Genomic DNA, 21,803 nt, shown 5'->3' with positions numbered 1-21,803 from the left:
TATGCCTGAATTCTGCCCTTCCTGAAGACAGACTTTGAAGATGCTTCAGCCTGCACTGCCCATCCCCAGTCAGTAGGGCTATGTGTTATCATTCTGTCTGCCTCATCATCTTGTATTAAAACCTTAACCAAAGTTGTCTCCCTCCCCTCCCTGTCTTGTGTTTCAGCACTCCAATACAACTAACTTGCAGAGTCATCCAGCCAAAGCAGCCTCCGGAAGGCTATGGTCCTAGATGACTACAAGCTCAAGAGAAGGCCTGAGCATGGACACCCAACTGGGCTGCTTCCAAATTCCTGACCCACAGAAAAAGAGCAAAGTAGTATTTTTTCTTGTTTTACTATGCTAAATGTTAGAGAAATCTCTTACACAGCTTAGGAAACTTACAGATAACAGATGGCAGGCCCATATGCTAACTACTGGTGGCATCTGGCACTGTTCTGCAACCTCAGGGTCTTACACTGGGAGCCCAGGAGCATCGTGACACCTGCTCTACAAGAAAGTGCTTATGGCCTCAGCAACAACCCTACCACGTGCAGATGATGGGGTTGATACTTAACAAAACTGAAGTGATGAAATGTGCTAAGGGAGCTCTGCCTCATGGACTCCTCCTCAGCTCAGTCACTGCTAGAAGCTGGGGTGTGGGAATTGTTTCTCTCATAGAAGAAAGATCTTTGTTATCTCAACATGCTCCTTAATTTACCTGCATTTCCAGAATCTGAAATTCAAGTTGAAATGTAACCATGTGGCAACTTTCTGATAATCGGTGTCTCTGTAGAACATTCTTCACGTCTGTAAATTAGATAAACAAGCATTTTATATGCAAACAACAGATGTCTTCAGATATCCATTATTTTGTATGAATATCTACAACATATGTAGAAATATGAAAGTGTACATTAGCAATTGTATTTAAAAATCTGGAAGAAAGTATATCAAATTGATTAGCCTTACAAAATTGGATCAATATCAATTTATACTTTCTAGTGCTCAATTATACCAACATTCAAGGTAAACAGAAATAGACATAGAAAACCCTAGGTAAGTTTGAATCATGTTCACTGTTTGATGTTCTTTCTTTTCTGTTTCTCATCATTATCTTGTTCATGTATGGATTTGGCTTGACATGACTGTAGCCATCCTGGTTCATAACCACTATGGTGGTCCCAGAGTAACCCTAGTCAGTTTTTCCAACAATCACTATTAGACAAAACCACTAGAGACATTCATGGAGCTTTAAATAGGGATCCTGGCTCCCAGATGCACCTGACTCTCAATATTAAGATAAACTGAGAGCATTCCAGCCGGAATGAAGTCACTTTTGTCCTAACTCACAAATATGCCATTCTTTCTAAACCATATTTAGGGAATCCAAGTGGTCTTTGCTGCCACCCAGAGCCATGCTTCTGGCAGTAACTCCCCCCAATAAATTCTACTCTGTGCAACTGTAGATATGTCTAGCCTCTTTCTTTAGTCTCACAACACCTAGGGTGGGCCACATACATTAGGACCATTTGTCCTAAATACTGTTGAAGACAATAAATGGAACCCACATGCTTATCTCTGTTACCTCTCAAAATTTCACTAATATGAGTGCTATTTTCAAGATATGACATGCATACATTTTTGTGGAACTGGGGTTTGAATTCAACATGCTCTACTGTTTGAACCAAACCTCCAGACCATTTTTCTCTGGGTATTTTGGAGATGGGGTCTCTTCACCTGTGCTGGCCTCAAACTATGACCCTCTGTTCTCAGCCTCCCAGTACCTAGGATCACAGGAATGAGCTACTGGTGCCCAGCAAGCCCTTTGTTTGTTTGTTTATGCATCTATTTAGTTTGGCAGCACTGAGCATTTACTTCAACACCTCAAGCAAACTACCCCTTGAGCCAGTCCTTTTCCTTTTTTTTGAGGGAGGTGTTAACAAGGTTATTTTTTATAAACTTTTTATTAGGATATTCGTTATATGGGGGGATTAACAATTCCGAATAGACTTGTACTGTACATTGGTTACACTGTCCCCATTATCTCTTCCCCTTAACCCTCTCCCCACCCCACTTAAAGCAATTGCAAGTTTTCTCAGTTCTACTTCATAGAGGTACATGAAGTCCATCAACCATATACCATCATGTTAATCTCTTTCACTCACTCTCCTCCTCCCACTAGTACACCAATACACACTGTATCCATTTTACAGTCCTGTTTTTCATTATTAATATTTAAGTTGGTGTTCAAAGGGGTTTCTCAATGTATGCCCAGTTGGGTAGACTCACCAGTTCTTTGGCTTTTAGTTTTGTTTTTTTCAAGTAGACTCTTGCACTTTTGCCTGGGCCAACTTGGTCCCTCAATCCTCCTTATTTCTGTCTTCTGAATAGCTGGGATTGCCAGCCTGAATCATGTAACAAAGCTTGATTTTATAATAGGGTCTTGCTAGTTCCTACTCAAGTTGAGCCTGAGGCTCAATCTTTTTCTCCATTTCCAGGGTAGGTGGGATTACAGGCATTTGCCACCACAGCCAGCCAACATGCCCTATTCTGAAGTTCAAACCTGACTCATTTTCTACATATATGTTTATCCATGCAACCACCACCCAGATCAAGAAACAGAAATTTATTATACCTCATAAGCACAATTTTGATGTTAGGTTGGCATGCAGTTTTGTGAATGAGATTATTTTTAGAAGGGCACAATTCTACAAGGGTAAAGAGAAAAGGAAAGATAAGAGCAACCTAATTTTGGAAGCTGGAACTCACTGGGATAAATTGAATAGTACATGGACAAGTAGAACTGTCCTGGCATATCCAGGAAAATTGAAACCTAAGACAGCAATGGGGAAAGCCCAGAGGGAAGTCAATTTAAATAGAGTGCTAGGTAGGTATTCAGAATTAGTAGAACCAAGTTATTCTAACAAGATGATTGTGAACTTTGATTCCAAGTGTAGTGGCACATACCTGTAAGCTCAGCACTCAGGAGGCTGAAGTCAAACAATCACACATCAAGGCTATCCTGGACTACACAGGGAGAAGGAAGGGAAAGAGGAAGGGGAAGGAAAGGAGAAAGGAAAAAAAATAACAATCTATAACGTAAGTGAACTTCAAAAAAGTCAGTGTTACAAAAGACAAAGAAGGATCAACCAGATTAAAGGAAACTAAAGACACATGACAGCTAAATGGAATGCCTGATCATGATTTTATGAAAAGAAAGATTCAATGTGGTTGAGATGTCAGTTCTTCCTAATGTGACCTATAGATTCCATGCAACCCAACTGAAACCCCAGCAAGCTGCTTTGTAGATAATGACAAGCATACTCAAGAGTTTAAAACAGGCACATGAATGAAACAGGAAATTCTCAAAGGGAGAGGTACAAATGAACAGTATATACAAGAAGAAGTGTTCAACTTCCCTGGCTACAACAGATATGCAAATCACAACAACACTTACATTTCATCTCACCCCGGTTAGAATGGCTGTAATCAAGAGCAATAATAACCACAAATGCTGGCGAGGATGTGGTGAAATGGAACCCTTAAACATGCTGGTGGGAATGCAAATTAGTACAACCACTTCAGAAAGCAGTACGGAGATTCCTCAGAAAGCTAAAGCTAGAACTGCCATATGATCCACTGATACTGCCCCTGGGCATCTGCCCAAAGGAACATAAGACAGGATACAATAAAAACACCTGTACTCCCATGTTCATCTGAGCATGACTCACAATAGCCAAGCTGTGGGAACAACCCAGGTGTCCTACAACTATGAGTGCATAAGAAAATGTGGTGTATACACAGAAGTTTTACTCAGCCAGAAGGGATAATGACATGTGGTTTGAAAGTGAATACAATTGGAAGGCATGATGTTAAGTGAAGTTAGCCAGGATCAGAAACACAAAGGCCACATGTTTTCTCTCATACGTGGAAGATAGATCCAAAAGAAAAACATATACAAACTCAGATGCAGAATGTGTTTGTCATAGTAGAACTGCTCCATGGAACTCAGAGAAAGAGGGAAAGGAAAAGAGAATGATAGAGCATCAGTAACATCATAAAACATAACATCTGTGAAGGTAGAGGATATGAAGGTGTGTACTGAAAGCAGTTGAAAAAGGGGGGAGGGTGGGAGGTAAAAAGGTAAGGGAGAGCAACAGAAGGGATGGAACAGAACAAAATATACTCACAGAGGGGAAACATAGAGAAACCCTTTGAACGTCAACTTAAATATTAGTAATGAAACAAGGACTATAAAACAGGTACAGTGTGTGTCTGGGGGCACTAGTGGGAGGAGGAAGGGTGAATGAAGGAGATTAAGATGAGCATATACCTTAGATGGACTTCCTATACTTATATGAAATAGAAGAAATCTCTTGCAAATGCTTTAAGTGAAGTGATTTTTAGGAGGAGACATGATCAGGGCAATCTAAATAATGTACAATATAATCCTAATCAGAACTATCACTATGGTTCCCCCCATATAACAAATACATCGCAATAAAATTTTTTTATAATTAAAAAAAAGTAAATAAATGAGAAGAAAAGAGAATCTCTAGTTTACATGGACTAGAAAGGCAGAAGCTGTGGATATAGTTCAGAGTTTGACTGCGTGCCTAGCAGCCACAAGGCTCTGAGTTCAATCACAACACAGTAGGAAAAAAAAAGGCAAAAGATTCAGATCAGCCAGCATGATACTGAAGAATGAGGTCAGAGAACTAACACTACCTAATTTTGACACTTAACTTTTACACTAATAAAAAGTGTGGTGTTGGTGAAAGCATAGAAGGTGGATCACAAGTTCAAGATCGAGTCCAGAAATAGATTCACAAATACAGAAAAGTGATTTTCTTTGGCAGTGGAGTGTGGGAGTACTGAGTTTGAATTCAGGACTCACATTTGTTAGGCAGGCACTCTACAGCTTGGGCCACACCCTCAGTCCTTTTTGTTTTAGCTGTTTTTCACATAAGATCCAGTGCTTTTTGCCCAGGTTGGCCTCAGACAGTGATCCTGCTATAGACAGTCTCCTATGTAGCTGGGATTAGAGACATGCACCTTCACAACCAGCTTATTTGTCAAGGTGAACTCACATTAAATTTTTGCTCCCACTGACCATGAACCACTACCTCCTGATCTCCACCTCCAGAGCATCTGAGATTATAGACATGAGCCACCACCCCTGGCTATAAAGTGATTCCTGACAGAGGAGCAAAGGAAGTTCAATGGAGAAAGGACAGTCTATTCCATAGAAGATGCTGTATATTCACATGTAGCAAATAAGTAAATCTAAACACTGAGTTACAATTTTTACAAAAATTAATGCAAAATGGACCACAGACACACATGTAAAACTTATGTTATGAAAATAACATAGAAGAAAACCTAGGTGACCTTGGGCTTTCTCCATAAAAATGTGTCAAAATGCAGTAAACATTGAATTGTGGATGAATCTAAAATAACCTGGTGCAAACACTTTATTTTGTAGACAACAAACTCAGGCCCATAGAGATATTCTGAATTATCTAAGGTCCAGGCTTCATTTCTTTTCTTTATGGAAGTATAAAATGCATGTATAATTGCTTCTAAAGAAAAACAGTGTGCCAAACTGTAATGTCAGTACTTGTTAACTTGAACACAGATTTTTTTTTTTTTTGGCGACACTGGGGTTTGAACTCAAGGCCTCATGCTTTGTAAACAAGCACTCTTACTGCTTGAGCCACTCTGCCAGCCCCAGAATTTTTTTAAATGAATAAGAAGTGTGATTAGGAATAGCTTCTCTTCTTATAAGTAACAGACGAAGAATGGAGGGCTGGGGATACAGCTCACTGGGAGAACACTTGCCTAATATGTACAAGGCTCTGGTTTCCTTCCCCAGAACCACACACACAAAAAAAGATGGACTTCATTAATATTGTATTAATATTGTGATCTCTATACTATATGCACAAATGTGTACACACAATTTAATGAGTAATAAATAATTATGTACTCTTTAGATTACTTGAAGAAAATAATTTACTAATATACTTGAAGCCTTGCCATTCTTCTCCCCAGACATAACCACTCTTGTGAATTTTGGGAAATCTGGACATTGCTCTTTGTTTTTATCATGTTTTAGCTGTTCCTAAACAAGATAGCAATTAGTTTTGTATGTTTTTGCTGTGTTTGTTCTTTTGGGGGTTCACTGAATTTCCTTAATTTAAAGATCTATACTCTTAATAAAATTTAGAAAAAAATTTTAAACAGTGAGAGTATATTTTTTATCAAAATTAATGAACACCGGAAGATTTGTCCTTCAAAATGATCAACTATCAAGCCAAAGTACTTACTCTTCATAACATGCTTTTAGAGCTGACAAAAAGGTAAGAGCAGTCCTCATTAGTACAGTGCTGGGAAATCATGAAAAAATAAAAAGTAAAGAACAGAGGCCAGGCGCAGTGGTTCATGCCTGTTCAAATCCCAGCTACTTGGGAAGCAGAGATTAGAAGATCACAATTCTAGTACAGACCACGCAAAAAGTTAGAAGACCTGGTCTAGAGGTGTGGGTCAAGTAGTAGACTACCTGTGCAAACACAAGGCCCTGAGTTCAAAGTCCAGTACCACCCAACAAACTCCAAAATGTTGCAAGACCCCCATCTCTACCAACAAGCTAGGCATGGTGGTATGCACCTGTAATCCTTCTGCATGAGGTCTCACAGTGAGGAGGATTGAGGTCTGAGACCCACCCGAGGTGGGTGACTACTACTCAAGACTGTCAACTGAGTACTGGTGGCTCATGTCTGCAATCCTAGCTACACACAAAACAGAGATCAGGAGGACTGTGGTTCAAAGCTAGCCTGGCCAAATAGTTCATGACACCTTATATCAAAAGTACTCAACACAGACACAAAAAAGAGTTGTTGAAGTGGCTCAAGTGGTAGAGCACCTGCCTAGCAAATGTGAGGCTCTGAGTTCAAACCCCAGTACCAGCAATGAATAGATAGATAAAGAGTTTCATACAGGGCTAGCCTTTTTTTTTTTTGTGGGACTGTATTTGAGCTCAGGACCTTCCACCTGCTAGGCAGGCACTCTACTGCTCAAGTTGTTATGCAAACCCTACCTGGCTGTACTTTCTGAATCCCATCTCTTCCATTCAAATCTTTTCAAGTCTCTAAATTCCATCACTTCAATTATATAAGTAATTAAAAACACCGCTGCAGTGAGCTGCTGAAGACCCACTGAGCACTCTCCCTCTCCTAAGAGTTATTTCAGTAGAAAAATCAGCAAGCACTTCCAAAAATGATTTCTGCTAAAGAACGTTGTTCTTGATCAAAGAAAATTCCTAACATTCACTTGCAACAGTAAATTACCTTCCTTTCACCTCTCAGGGCACCTTAGATCCTTGGCAATAAAACTTAGTCATTAAGACCAGATTGCTTCTTTCTGGGAAAAGCTTCAGCTGATGGTCGATTATTGACCCTAGGTAATGACAGTTAGGAGTACTACAGTACAGTGAGGCAGCTTTCATGGGAGCGATGAATTGTAAGATTTATAAATTAATGCTGGTGTAATGGTCACACCTGTAATGCCAGCAATTGGGCAGCTGAGGCAGGAGGCCAGCTTGGGCCACGATGTACACCTTGTCTCAAAAAAATTAAAATAGGCTGACAACATGGCTCAATTGGTACAGCACTTTCCTAGCATGCATGAGGCCCTGGGGTGTGTTAAAATCGCAAATACCATATCACTCTTACTTGACCAGGAAGGTAATCAAGGACACTGTTCTGTACTTTAATATTTACTTCAGGTGACTTTTAAGAGTTTGGGGGCTGAACTTCAGCTCAAGAGTTGGAGCATCTCCCTAGGTGGCACAAGGCCTGAATTCACACCCTAATGACACAAAAAAAGTACTGAGCAAATATGATGTTCAAAAGATGCCTCACTGCACAAGTACACCATGACAGTGAATGTGCAGAATCTTAATTCAACATTATTATAACCAAGTTCCTGGTCATAACAAGGTGAGCTTCAAAACTATTTCTAGATTAAAATAATGCTCACCCTTTTTGATAATCTCAGAGGTCAGCAGTCCTTGTCTTCCAGAAGAATTTCTCATATTGAAGCCAGTTAGCATATGTATAAATGACAGTTCTGATTTTAAATGTCCAAGCTGGCTTCTCAGATCTTCTGAAGGGTCCATCACGCAGAATCTGATTTGTGTATTTCCTGAAATGATTTTCTTAAAAAGCAAATATCAGAAAAGTTATTCTAACTGCTAATAATTATTTCACCTAATACCCAATTTTCCTCAAAACATTCTCATTTTGTTGCTCATGATCACTTCACCTTAACCTGAGGATTTCCTCAAAACCAATGTGACTACTAACACCACAATTTCAAGTTTCAACTGAAAACACCCAGTTACACTACTGTATTGGACACCTGGGTGACACAGTGACAAACATTTTCTCCAAACAGCATCGAGAGGAGCCCTGAGTAGCCATGGCTGTAGAGCAAGATGCAGGGACAGCAGCGCAGTGGGAGCTGAGCACAGGCAGCTTTGAATGTCTCTGACCTGCAAGGCGGTGAACTACATCATGAAGTTAATCTCACCTGTCAAGTTCATGTCCACATCCCTAATTCCGTGGTTATGGGGATGACCTAACATCACAAGCACTGTGGTGAAATGTTTTCACATTTTCAAATAATTCAACCAGTGGAATACATTAATTTAACTTGATCTTTGGTCACAGAAAGTATTTCTGGAAATAATTAACATCAAAATATTTTGTGAGGTGAAAGAATATAGAATACAGAATATCAAAGGTGGTGTTATCAGATATTTTGTAAATCACAAGCGCAAAGATTTGTTTAGTTTCAGAGGCTATATTATTTATATATGAACACTATATGTATGTGTATATATACATACATATCCTTGAAATTAATGAAAATCTAAAATAAGAAAAATTCAAAATTAACAAAGGTAGATTTGGTAAACTTGCAATTTGTGCTTCTTTTAGGAACATGAGTCATAAAACAGTGAATGTAAATACTTCATATGTGAATGCTACATTGAGTACTACCTTTCAATTGCAAAGACTAATAGGTACTAATTACTGTGTGCTCTCTCACAAGAACTAACGAACTTAATAACTTGGAGAACCTTTGAGAGTATATACAAGTACTACCTTACAAATTCCCAGAAAACTCCACCCCAAAACTCCTAGACACCACAAACACCTTCAGCAATGTAGCAGGATACAAAATAAGCTTACAAAAATCAGTAGCCTTTCTATACACCAACAGTGAACTAACTGAGAAAGAATATAGGAAAACAATTCCATTTACAAAAGCCTAAAAAACATCAACTACCTAGGAATAAACTTAACAAAGGATGTAAATAAACTGTCTAAGGGAACTACAAACTACTGAAGAAAGAAATCAAGGAAGACTATAGAAGATGGAAAGATCTCCCATGCTCATGGATTGGCACGATCAACCTAGTAAAAATAGCTATACTACCAAAGTCAATCTACACATTCAACACAATTCCCCTCAACATCCTAATGACATGCATCATGGAAATCGAAACATCTACCCTAAAGTTTATTTGGAAACACAAAAGACCATTAATAGCCAAGGCAATACTGAGCAAAAAGACCAATGCTGCAGGTATCACAATACCCAATTTCAAACTATACTACAGACCCACAGCAATAAGAACAGCATGTTAGTGGCACAAAAACAGATATGAAGAAGAGTGTAACAGAATAGAGTACCTGGATATGAATCCATACAGCTATCTGACCTTATTTTTGACAAAGGTGCCAAAAACAAATGATGGAGAAAAGACAGCCTCTTCAACAAATGTTGCTGGGAAAAGTGGTTATCTGCCTATAGAAAACTGAAACTAGATCCATGCCTATCACACTTACTAGAATCAACTCAAAAGTGGATTGAAGGAACTTAATATTAGATACAAATCCTTGCAGTTAGTACGTGAAAGAACAGGGAATACCCTGGACACAATAGCTATAGGCAAGGAATTCCTCAGACGACCTGCAGCAGCCCAGCAACTAAGAGAAAAGTTGGACAAATGAGGCTACATGGAATCAAAAAGCTTCCGCTCAACAAAAGAAATGGTCTCTAAACTGAAGAGAACACCCACAGAGTAGGAGAAAATATTTGCTAGCTATACATCCGACAAAGGACTGATAACCAGAATATATAAGGAGCTCAAAAAACTAAACTCCCCCCAAATTAATAAACCAATAAAGAAGTGGGCAACTGAACTAAACAGAACTTTTTCAAAGGAAGAAGTCCAAACGGCCAAAAAACACATGAAAAAATACCCACCATCCCTAGCCATAAAGGAAATGCAAATCAAAACCTCACTAAGCTTCTACCTCACTCCTGTTAGAATAACTAGCATGAAGAACACCACCACCAACAAATGTTGGCAAGGATGAGGGGAAAAAGGAACCCTCATACACTGCTGGTGGGAACGCAAGCAAGTTCAACCACTTTGGAAAACAATATAGAGGCTTTTTAAATACTAAACATAGATTTGCCATATGATCCAGCAATCCCACTCCTAGGGATATACCCAAAGGAATGCGGCTCAAGTTATTTCAAAGACACTTGCACACCCATCTTTATTGCAGCATTATTTACAACAGCCAAGCTATGGAAACAGCCAAGATGCCCCTCAGTGGATGAATGGACTAACAAAATGTGGTATTTATACACAATGGAATTTTACTTAGCCACAAAGAAGAATGAAATTTTGTCATTCACAAGTAACAGATGGATGTTGAGAACACCATCTTAAGCAAAGTTAGCCAGGCTCAGAAGACCAAAAATCACAGGTTCTCCCTAAAATGCAGATTGTAGACCCAAAATAAATTCAATACTATTATTGGACATGGGTCACACAGTAAGGAGAGAATGTGTGTGGGAGGAATAGGAAAAAGGAAGGTAACCTAAAATTTGAATGTGGTTGATGTGCTCTCTGTAGAGGAGCAAATAAAGTAATCTTAACCTGGCAGAGGCCAGTATGGGAAGGGGACCAGGAAGAAGTGAAGAGGTCTGGCAGAGATGAGCCAATGTGGGTTGTAATACACAAGTGCATGGAAGCAACACTAGGACTCTCTCTGTACAGCCATCTTTACCTCAAACTTGCAAAAACTTTATGTCTTTCTTACTATCTCCTATGTTTTCTCTTCAACAAAATCGGAGAACAAGATGGTGGAACAGGTTCTGCCCAGACTGGAGGTATTGGGGGGCATGGGAGGAGGGGCAGGTGGCCCAAACAATGTACACATATGTAAATAAATGTGAAGGTGATAAAATAGAACAGAGAAAAATGAAAGTTAAAAAAAAAAAAGGAAGAAATTGTGGGGAAAGGCACTCTAGATGAATGTGTCCCAGATGTATTCATAGTGTTCCCAGAGGGTGGTCGCAAAAGACCCTGGTTGAGAAGATCTCAGGTGTTTGGCATCCTGAACAAAGAACTGGATGGGAACAAACAGATTGCAAAGCAGCAGCCAAGTTTTACTGAAAGTGAAAGCAGAAAGTACACTCCATGAGAGGGAGATGGAGTGAGCTCTGAGCAAGGTGATCCAAGAGCAGTACCTGGAGCTCAAGAGCCTATACTTTGGCTGTGGATTTCTGGAAAGAATAAAGCACAAAAAAAATCGAATAACTCTCCCCACATGTCCCCTCTGCCTGAGTGGCAAAGCAGTCAGGGTGCTTCTTGGAGCAAGGAAAAGTTAAAGACACCTTTGCTAAGTTAGCTCTCCCAGGATCCCCACAACCTCCTACTCACACCCAACCTGATCTTGAACCACAGAAGGTAGATTTTTACATTCTTCTTCACGCCAGAATTTCTTTGCACAGCAACTGTAGCACCATTTCAGTAAGGTCGGTCACTGGAAAATAATGAGGAAATGTTGCTTATCATTAGGTTTCAAGTATTGTTAGAAAGCCTCACCATTCCTGCCCCTCAGCACCCCATCTTTAGCCAATTCAAGCACACAAAGTCCCCAAGGGCTAGGTCAGGTACACGTCGATGAAAGTAGCTGCCATAGTTCTCCCAGTTTATCTCAGGTACTCAGCCCGGGGTGGCCAGGGAAATCCTCATGGGGCATGCAAGCTCCATGCTGCACATTTTCTCTGACAACTCTGCCAGGGCTGACATCTGGGCTTGAAGTCTCTCCCCAAATGCCTCCCTGCATATGGGCTGTCTGCTGAGGCTTCTGCTGAGGGTTGATGGAAGCCAAACCCTGTTGGGGTCTGAGCAGTGAGGTCCTCTTCCTCCTCTAGAGGCCTGGGTCAGAGCAAGATGCTTGAGGTCTGTAGGGTGACTGGTCTGGTCCACTGTAGATGCCCTTACCCCCTCCAGAGGAGGTCGCAGTGTTTGTGTCTGCAACCTGGGCACTGGCTCCCTGTATCCCTCCCAAAGGCCTCTTGAGGTTTCCAGAGAGGACTGGATGCTCCAGAAGTCCGTGTGAGTCACAGGCACCAGAGTTGCCCTGTTTGGGTCCAATGTCTCTGGGCTATGGCATCCTAGAGCCATCCTTGCCTGTGGGGTCAGGCAGGGTGCTCAGTCTGTGGCGAGCTCTGCCTTGCAGAAATGGTCTGCTGAATGCACTGCAAGGCTCCTGGAGGCACCTGGGCTCGGAACAGCACAGATGCAGGCTGTACCAGTAGCACAATTGTATGTGTGTGTTGTATGTGTTTGGTGTGGGTGTCAGGTGTGTGTGTTGTGTTTGGTGTGTGTGTCTAGTGTGTTCAGCCAGTGTGTATATGTTTTGTGTGTAGGTTTGTGGGGATATTAGGTGTGTGTCTGTGTGTGTTGTATGTATGTGTGTCTTTGTTTATGTGTATTGTTTACGTATGTGTTTTGTGTGTGTGTTTTGTATACGTGTTAGTGTGGTATGTGTTGTGGGTGTAGGAGGTGTGTGTGCATGTGCGTCTGTGTGTGTCGTGTATGTGTGTTGTATGCTGTGTTTCGATGCGTGAATGTGTGTGTTGTGTATCTTGTGTATGTATGTGTGTGTGTGCTATGCGTGTGTATGTGTTGTGTATCTTTGTTCTGTGCATGTGTGTGTCATGTATGTGTCTCTGTGTATGCCTAGTTGTGTGCGTATGTGTACTGTGTGTGATGTGTATGTTTGTGTTGTATGTGTCTGTATTGGTGTGTTCTCTGTGTGTGTGTGTGTGTGTGTGTGTCGTGTGTATCATCCCTGGTAGGCCCACGGGAAGCAGGATCAGCTGCAGCATCACCGGATCTGGGCCACCGCGGGTCCATCTGTGCTCAGCACTCCAGGGTCACCCACCCACTGTTCCAGCAGGTGGAAGCTGTGCTCCTCTACTCCCTCCTCCAGCATTCTATCCATCTAGCCTCCCTCTCCTCCCCCCTGCCCCACACCCGGGGCTCTGCTGCCCGCGCGCCCCCCGCTTCCCCAGCCAGCCCCCGCCCCGCTCCGCGCCCACCCCCGCCCCCGGGGATGGGGGGCTCCGCGCCTCCGATGCCCGGGATTAACAGTGGGGCCGAGTCCTGCTGTCTGCCGTGCCGCCCCTCCCGGCCCTCGCGCTCTGGCTCTTACCTCCGGGCTGTTTTCGGCAGCCACTTCCCCTTCGCGCACAGCATCCTCCTCCTCCAGAAATTAGCAGGAACGGAACAAGAAGAGAGTAAAAAGAACAAAAGAACATGCAATGAACTGAAGGTACATGTGGAGCATGAAGCATACAAACATAAGGACAGAGTTGGCCCTCGCTGTCTGTGGGTGAAAAGTTCCAATGACACCATGAGAAAGCACCATGAACACTCACACCACTGACATTAAGGCAGGACTGACACAGCTTCTTCACATCATGTGAGCTGCATAAGGCACACATGGGAGGGTTTTTTTTAATACTCTTATTAAAAACCACTTGGAATAAATCTTCAAATAAGTCAGCCTAACTGTAATGGTATTCATACAAGAATAAAAAACACAGGAAAGGGTGGAAAAGGAAGAATGAGTATTTGGAGAAATGATAAGCTAAATGTTTCTCAAGTTGATAAACAAACATAGGTTCATATATTCATGAAGCTCAGTAAACTTCAATATGGAGAAACAGAGATATATTCTGAGACACATTTTAATCATATTATCATAAACTAAGGACAAATAAATGATCTTAGAAGTAGAAAGACGGAAGCTACTTAACATAAAAAAGGAATCCATCATAACTTTAACAGATTTCACATCAATAATTATGGAAGTGAGAAGGAAATGAAACAGCATTTTAAAAATACTGAAATAATGCTGTTAGCCAAAACCATTATATCCAGCAAAATTACCCTTGGCCCTGACCTTCAAAACAATGTTAAATGGAGTTCTCCAGAATGAAGTCAGAGGACACTAGACAATCAATTGAAACCATGTGATAAAACAAAGAACTGCATTAAAGATAACTACGTAGGCAAATATAAAGTGTGGTATTATTTTATATTTATTTTATAACTATTTTCTATTTGATTTAAAAGACAAACATATAAATAAGTAATTATAAATTTATGTGAAAAGTCATACAACGAACCCAGAGGTTCTGTGTGCCAAAAACATCATAAGAGGGTAGCTGTCATTTTAATATGTTAATTACAATGTCTGATTTATACACAAAATACAAAAAGGAAATAAAAAAGAATCAACAAAAGTATACATGCAAAAAAGAAACATCAAAGAAGGCAACACTAGGTGAACTCAAGGAATTAAAGAAGGTAAAAGAAATATAAAAATGTAAAAATGAAAAAAAATCTTAGTCGTAAGCAACTTTAAATGTGAATGGATTAGGCTCTAATTAATAAAATGGCTAAAAATGGTAATACATTTGAATGGAAATAATGCATTATTTAACATCCAAAGGCACAAATATATAGAGGATGAATGAAGGTAAAAATATATTCCATGCAAATAAAAACTAAAGGAGAGCAGAGTTGGCTATACTAATGTAAAACAAAATAAACTTTAAGTAAAAAAAGTTACAAAAGGCAAAAAAGTACAATAAATGAGATATAACAACAGTCATCATGGAAGCAACAAACACTAAAGCCACAATTATATGCTAAAGTTTGAATAATGGTGTCCCCTCTAAATTCTTATTGAAAATAAATCCTCAGTGCAAACAGTGTTAAGAAGTGTGGCCTCTGATAAGGAGTAAAGTCATGAGTGCTCTGCCCCTCATGATCGGGAGTTGCTTTCTTAGCAAGGCTTTTGAGGCTAAAGCAGGATTTTCTTGTTCTTCTAAAACTTCCACCATTGAAGGATGCACTATTCCTCACCCTCAGAAGTTGTAGTAACAAGGTACCATCTTAGAAGCAGAAAGCAGCCCTAACCAGTCTCTCACTCTGCTGATACTGTAATTTTGGACTCCAGACCCTCTGATAAATAAGTTGCTATTATTTATAAATTACCCAGTCCATGGTAATTTGTGAGAGCAACACAAATGAACAAAAGAAGTATATGTGTCTAATATGGACAAAATTGAAGGGAGAAACGGCCAAGTATATATTAGAAACTGTAATATTCTACTTCCAAGAATGAATAGAAAGTCAATAATACTGTATGATCATGTAAACAAGTAGTTAAAACACTGATAAATTCAGAACAGTTCACCATATAATAGAAGAATGCACACGTTTTTCATGTATAGGCTAAAATTCTCCAGAATACACCAATAATTAGTTCCCCCAAATAGTCTCAGTAATCCTTTTTTCTCAGTATATGACCTGGACCTAGGACTCACTATGTAGCCCAAGACTGGCTGAAACTTTTGATTTTCCTCTGTCTCTGCCTCCTGAGTGCTACTCTCAGTTAATTTAAAAATATTGAAATAGTACATAGTATTTTTTTAATGGTATGAAATACAGATACAAATAAATAATACAATGAAAGAATAAAACTTGGCTAAATGTGGAATTTAAATTACATGCTTTCAATAAATTAATGGGTGAGACAAGTAACAAAGGGAAAAAGAAAAAATAGTTTTGGAACAAATAAAATAAATACCAAAGTTTATAGAATTTACTACAAGTATTAATCAAAAGGAAATTTATGGATGGAAAAACCTCCAATTTAATGGGAAAAGATGTCAATTCAAAACCTTAAATTTATATCTTAAGAAAACAAAAAAATTGAAAACAAACGAGATGACAGCTAAAAGAAAGAAGGAAATAATAAAGATTAAAGTAGTAATAAATCAATGGCGGGATACACATTCAATAGAGTATATTGGTTGCTTAGAATGATCAACAAAATTAACAAATCTTTATCTCAACTACCTAAGAAGAAAAAGTGGTTGGACATAGATTAGAAACAAAATTGGGGAAATGAATACAACCTTACAGAACCAAGGATTATGAGGGAAACTATGAAAACTGCATGCCAATGGCTGGATAGCCAATATGAAATGGACAAATTTCTAGAATCTCACAAACTTAAACAATTTTAGGATAAGAAAATATAGACAGGCACAGGTGGCTCATGCTTGTACTTGTAATTACTAGGAAGACTGAGATCAGGAGAACTATGATTCAATGCAAACTTGGGCAAATAACCAGAGCAAAATGGACTGGAGGTCTGTCTCAAGTGGTAGACTACCTGCTTTAGAAGCATGAAGCCCTGAGTTGAAGCCCTGAGTTCAAGCCCCAATCTCACCAAAATAAAAAAAAGATAGTCTGTACAGACCTATAACAAGTACATAGCAACAAAAATTCATCAGTAATCAGAAACCTCCCAAAAAAGAAAACTTTAGGACTAGGTCACTTTGCTTCTGAGTTAAACATTTTAAAAAGTATTAACACCAATCTTTCACAAATTCTTCCAAAAACTCTACAATATGAAATTGCTTATTAGTTCATTTTATGAGGTAAGAGTTTATTCTGATACCAAAGCAAAAAGCAGCACAAAAAATTAACCAATATTCCTTATTAATACAGATATAAAAATACTAACTGAATTATAGCAAATCAAATTGTTCAATATATTAAAAGTACTTATAGCATGAACAAGTGGGATTTATCCCAGGAATGTGAGGTGGTTTAACTAAAGAAAATCAATATATTGTAACACACTAATAGAAAAGGAAGGGAAAAAATGGATTATCACCCAAGCTGATATACCACATTTGAAAACATTGATAAATGCATTTGAAAAAATTCAACACCTTTGCTTTATAAAAAGAGTTTAAAATGAGGAATGGAAGAAAACTTCCCCAACATGATTACTCACAGCTAAGAATACTCTACAGTATAATACTGAAACTTTTCCCGTGATCAGAACAAAACAAGGATGCTCACTATCACCAAGACTACACAATGTTGTACTTAAAGTTCTAACCAGAGTAATTGGTAAGAAAACTCTTAAAAAGTCAGTCACCTTAGAAATGAAGAAAATAAACCCTTCTGTCAGCATATGGCATGATTCTTTCTATAAAAACTCAAGGAATCCACAATTAATGAATTCAGCAAAGATGAAGAGTACATTGTTAAACTCAATTAAACAATTTAAAAACAGGAAAATAATGTGGATAAATATGTAATCACTGAATAAACACTGGAATTACTCCAGCTAAATTTTCATTTTCCATAGCCAAGATGGAAAATGGAATACTATTTATTTTAAAATACTGTTAAATGTCTCCTCTTACATTTAATGAATGAAGTCTGTAGTGGGGGTACACTGGTTACAGGTCCTGGCAAAGGAATTCTCTGTTGATTATTATATCAAATTGCATTCAGGTATATAATTACATATTAAAATATCCCCTTCCAGAAAACCAAGGGCAAATATACAAAAGACATTTTAAGACACAGGCAGATGTTTAAATGACACCTTTGAAATTATAGTTGCCAAGATAGATGATAGATAGAGATAGATAGGTAGATAGAGATGGATAGATGACAGATCAATCAGCAATCAAGTCTGAGAAGACGATGAATGTAATGTGGATAAATAATGTAGTTAAAAATCTTGACTGTTAATTTGCAACTCACGAATAATTAACCTTGTTTCCCTAATGTTACAAAATTGCTGATAAAACCCAGACAAAGCAGGATAAACTGGGAGAACTGGATCAAGGTCCTCTACAGCCCATGCAAAATTGAAAGCCACAGATGAAAATGCACTCTCCATAAAGATGCCTCCCAAGTCTGGTTTCACCGATTTCTATAGGGTTTTCTCAATTGAACATTACACTCAAACAATTTACAAAAAGAAAAATAATGTGGATAAATAAGTACTAACTGAATAAACATTGAAATCACTCCAACTAATTTTCATAGCCGAGACAGAAAGTAGAATATTATTTTAAAATACTGGCAAATGTCTCTTCTTACAGCTAATGAATGAACTCTGTAGTGGGGGAACACTGGCTGTAGGCCAAGGAAAGTTATTCTCTGTTGATTATTACATCCAATTGCATTCAGGCATATAATTACATCTGAAAATAACCCCTTTCATAAACATAAGTGGAAAATATACATTAGAATGTTTTTTTCTAGGAAGATCCTCTTTTTTTGTTAGCATACATTTAATAGTACAAAGGGGTTTAATTTTGATAATGATATAAGCCTGATGAGCTCATGCCTTGATATGAGCCTTCATATTAAGATAAAGATCTCTGTCTCTTCTTATTGTTTAAGACATCTGATTAAAAACAAGGACACTAGATGATTTGATCCTTTGAAACAGGGCTTAAAAAGACTCATCTGCTCTTATTTATGAACAAGAAAGAAGACATTCTCCAGAAAGTATTTGACAAAATTAAGGAATTTATTGGACTCCTGACAGCTGATTTGTTATTTGCAACGTCATGTAAAATGACATTTAAACTACCTTTAAACAGTAGCTATGATTTTGGTGGAGCACAATAGCAACCAGAATCAATTCATTTTGATTTTCGTATGATCACTACATAGGTAGCTCTCATTTTATGGAAATGTCACTTATCAGTATGAGGGTCTCTAAGCCCCCATACTTTAGAGGCTGTACTTTCAGTTTTGTAAATTATTTTTATTAAGAGGGGGCAGGAAAAATAGGAGAAATAAAGTTTTAAAGTGGCATACAAGGAAAAATAGGAGAAATAAAGTTTTAAAGTGGCATACATACAAGTAAGTTGTATATGATGCAGTTTAGCAAAGTAATGTGTGCTCATATTTTATCATAGGTACTTGAGGTTCCAGAAAATAAACAGCTAAAATTAAAATTCATACAGATTTTACATTTATGGTTTCAACTTCTATCTTGTTACTTCTATCATCAGCTGAATGAATTTCTTCTCTACTATGTATTTTCTTTTATGAATGGAGGGAGGAGGATAAAGGAGAGTGATGGAGGGGGTGAATTGAACTACAATTTATTGTAAGAAATTTGGTAAATATCACAATGCACTCCCAGTATAGAAATAATGAAAATAAATATTTTAAAAATCCATGGATAAAATAAAGCAGAGCTTATCTTTCTATTTGTGTGTGTATGTGTGTGCCCATTTTTCCCCTTGAGTGAAAGAATGTATCCTAATCGATTAGCATATGAACGTTAGAACACATGCTAGAGCCAGCTTCTTTACGTTCTCATTGTGGAACATCAGACTAATAAGTTTTAGTTGTGACTATTAAATGAATACTGTAGACTATAAATAAATTAATAGTACCTATTTCAGGTTATTCGATGATAAATAAAATAGTACATGCAAAACACTTAGCACAGTATTTGTAATGCTTCCAGTAGTAATAAATAAAAAAAGCATACTCTCTTCTGACTCTTGTAAAATTAAATACATTATAACAAACTAAATTTGCTTTTTACTCGGCACAGTATCAGACCATGACAGTAAGAAAAGAAGTTTGACTTAAGAATAGAAACGCAAGTATAAAACAAAAACAAAAATATAACTACTTCTACTCTATTGATGCAAAGAAAATAATGTCTCATTCAACATCAGAGAAAAATCTATTTAAAAGACACAGTGACTCATTTATCTGTGAGGGAAAACTTTCTCTGCCATGGTTTTCTCTCTGGCTGATGATTCCTTGGTACTGCTACATTTAAATGAGTTCATCTGTGTTCTTGGAAAAACAAGCAGAGACAAGCTTGGTTATGCCTATCAATGTAACTTAATACCCTTTTTGTAATTCAACAAAGTAAAATATACAATTTTCATCTTGGTTGATGTTGATGTTTACAAGTGAGTAATGCAATTCTCAAAATTTATAAAACACTATTTTCCATTCATGAAAGCATAATGGGATAGTTTAATTGTTGCTTGGACATTTTAAGACGCTTGGACATTTTAAGACACAAGTCAGATACTTAAAAGATACCCTGTAAAGTATAGCTGACAGGAAATTGTTTGAAATGTAATATGACATTTAAATGAACTATAAACAGAAACTATTTGGTAGAGCACAATAGCAACCAGAATCAACTCATTTTGAATTTTGCATAATAATAACAAATTAGCTGTCATGAGTCCAATAAACTCCTTAAGTTTATCAAATACTTTTGGGAGAATGATTTCTTTCTCTCTCTTTTTCATAAATAGGAGCAGATGAGTCTTTTTAAGCCCAGTTAAAGGACCAAATCATCTCACGTGCTTGTATCTAATCAGATACAAGCCAATGCCTGGGACGTCCAGCGGGGCCTAGTACCGCCATCTGCCGCGCCGCCCCTCCTGGCCCTCGCGCTCTGGCTCTTACCTCCTGGCTGTTTTCGGTAGCCACTTCCCCTTTGCGCGCCACATCCTCCTCCTCCACGCAACTGGGACCCAGAGCGCAGGCCTCCTACTGCTGCCGCTGCAGCCAACGCTGCCGCGCACCCTCCCTGGCCCCGCCCCGCGCGCCCCCTCCCGCGCTCCCCCAGCCCAGCCCGCCCCCGGGGGTGGGGGGCGTCGCGCTCCGCCACCCCTCGAGTCACCTCAAGACGCGATCGCGCACCTCCTTCCCCCCTCACCGGGCCTCTCGCCGGCCGGGGCGCCCGCCCGCCGCGCCCCCGCCCTGTGCCTGCGCTGCCTATGCCCGGGATGTCTGGTGGGGCCAAGTCCCGCTGTCTACCGCGCCGCCCTCCCGGCCCTCGCCCTCCGGCTCATACCTCCCGGCTGTTTTCGGCAGCCACTTCCCCTTTGCGCGCCGCATCCTCCTCCTCCTCGCGACCGGGAACCCTAGCGCACGCCTCATACTGCTGACGCCGCCGCGCAACTGCCCTGGCCCCGCCCCCCGCCCCCCCTTCCCCAGCCAGGCCCCCCGCACCCGCCCCGCCCCGCGCGCCCCCTGCTTCCCCAGCCCAGCCCGCCCCCGGGGGTGTGGGGCGCCGCGCTCCGCTACCCCGCGAGTCACCGCGCACCTCCCTCCCACCTCACTAGCCCTCTCCCAGGCCAGGGCTCCCGTCGCCGCGCCCCTCCTGGCGCCGCAGATGCCCGCTGCTGCCGCTGATGCTGCCTACGCAGCTGTGCACCAGCCCTGGCACCGCCCCGCGCACCCCCCACTCCTCCAGCTCAGTCCGACCCCAGGGGTCGGGGAGGGGGGGTTGGGGCCCTGCGCTCTGACACCCCGCGAGTCACCTCAGGACGTGGCCGCCCTCCGCCCCCCCACCTCATGGAGTGATCCTGGGGCTGAAGGAAGTTCCCGGGGAAGCCGCTGCCAGCGCGTAGGGTCACGGTGGCAGGGGCGGACGCGCTGGAATCTCCGCAGTCCCATAACCTGCCAAGTGGCAGGGAGCGGTCCCGGGAGGCCTTGGGCTCTGAGATGCTCTGGGGAGCCGCGCTCTGGAGTGCATCATCCGGCCCAGAGTCTG

The 21,803-nt window shown here is 40.2% G+C and overlaps 1 protein-coding gene across 11 annotated transcripts in view; it reads right to left on the bottom strand.

The window, feature by feature from the left end:
* Positions 1-21,196, bottom strand: part of LOC141415568 (uncharacterized) — a 30,952-nt gene extending 9,756 nt beyond the window's left edge. For 3 of the 11 annotated variants that reach the window (XM_074052466.1, XM_074052465.1, XM_074052464.1), the window contains exons 1-4: positions 21,102-21,196; positions 13,575-13,625; positions 8,023-11,894; positions 701-789 (exon numbers count right to left, since the gene is read on the bottom strand). In XM_074052466.1, the coding sequence (XP_073908567.1) occupies positions 701-780 (80 nt within the window). In that variant the 5' untranslated portion in view covers positions 781-789; positions 8,023-11,894; positions 13,575-13,625; positions 21,102-21,196. Of the gene's footprint in view, positions 1-700; positions 790-2,271; positions 2,291-8,022; positions 11,895-13,574; positions 13,626-17,390; positions 17,540-20,710; positions 20,809-21,101 lie in introns of those variants that run through there. The other 8 variants (XM_074052459.1, XM_074052460.1, XM_074052461.1 and 5 more) reach the window with 8 other exon arrangements.
* Positions 21,197-21,803: the final 607 nt, after the last annotated feature.

Source organism: Castor canadensis, chromosome 13 (assembly GCF_047511655.1).
Source record: "Castor canadensis chromosome 13, mCasCan1.hap1v2, whole genome shotgun sequence".
Taxonomy (NCBI): domain Eukaryota; kingdom Metazoa; phylum Chordata; class Mammalia; order Rodentia; family Castoridae; genus Castor; species Castor canadensis.
The sequence above is the reverse complement of the archived record's forward strand: the minus strand, read 5'-3'. Positions and strand labels throughout refer to the sequence as shown.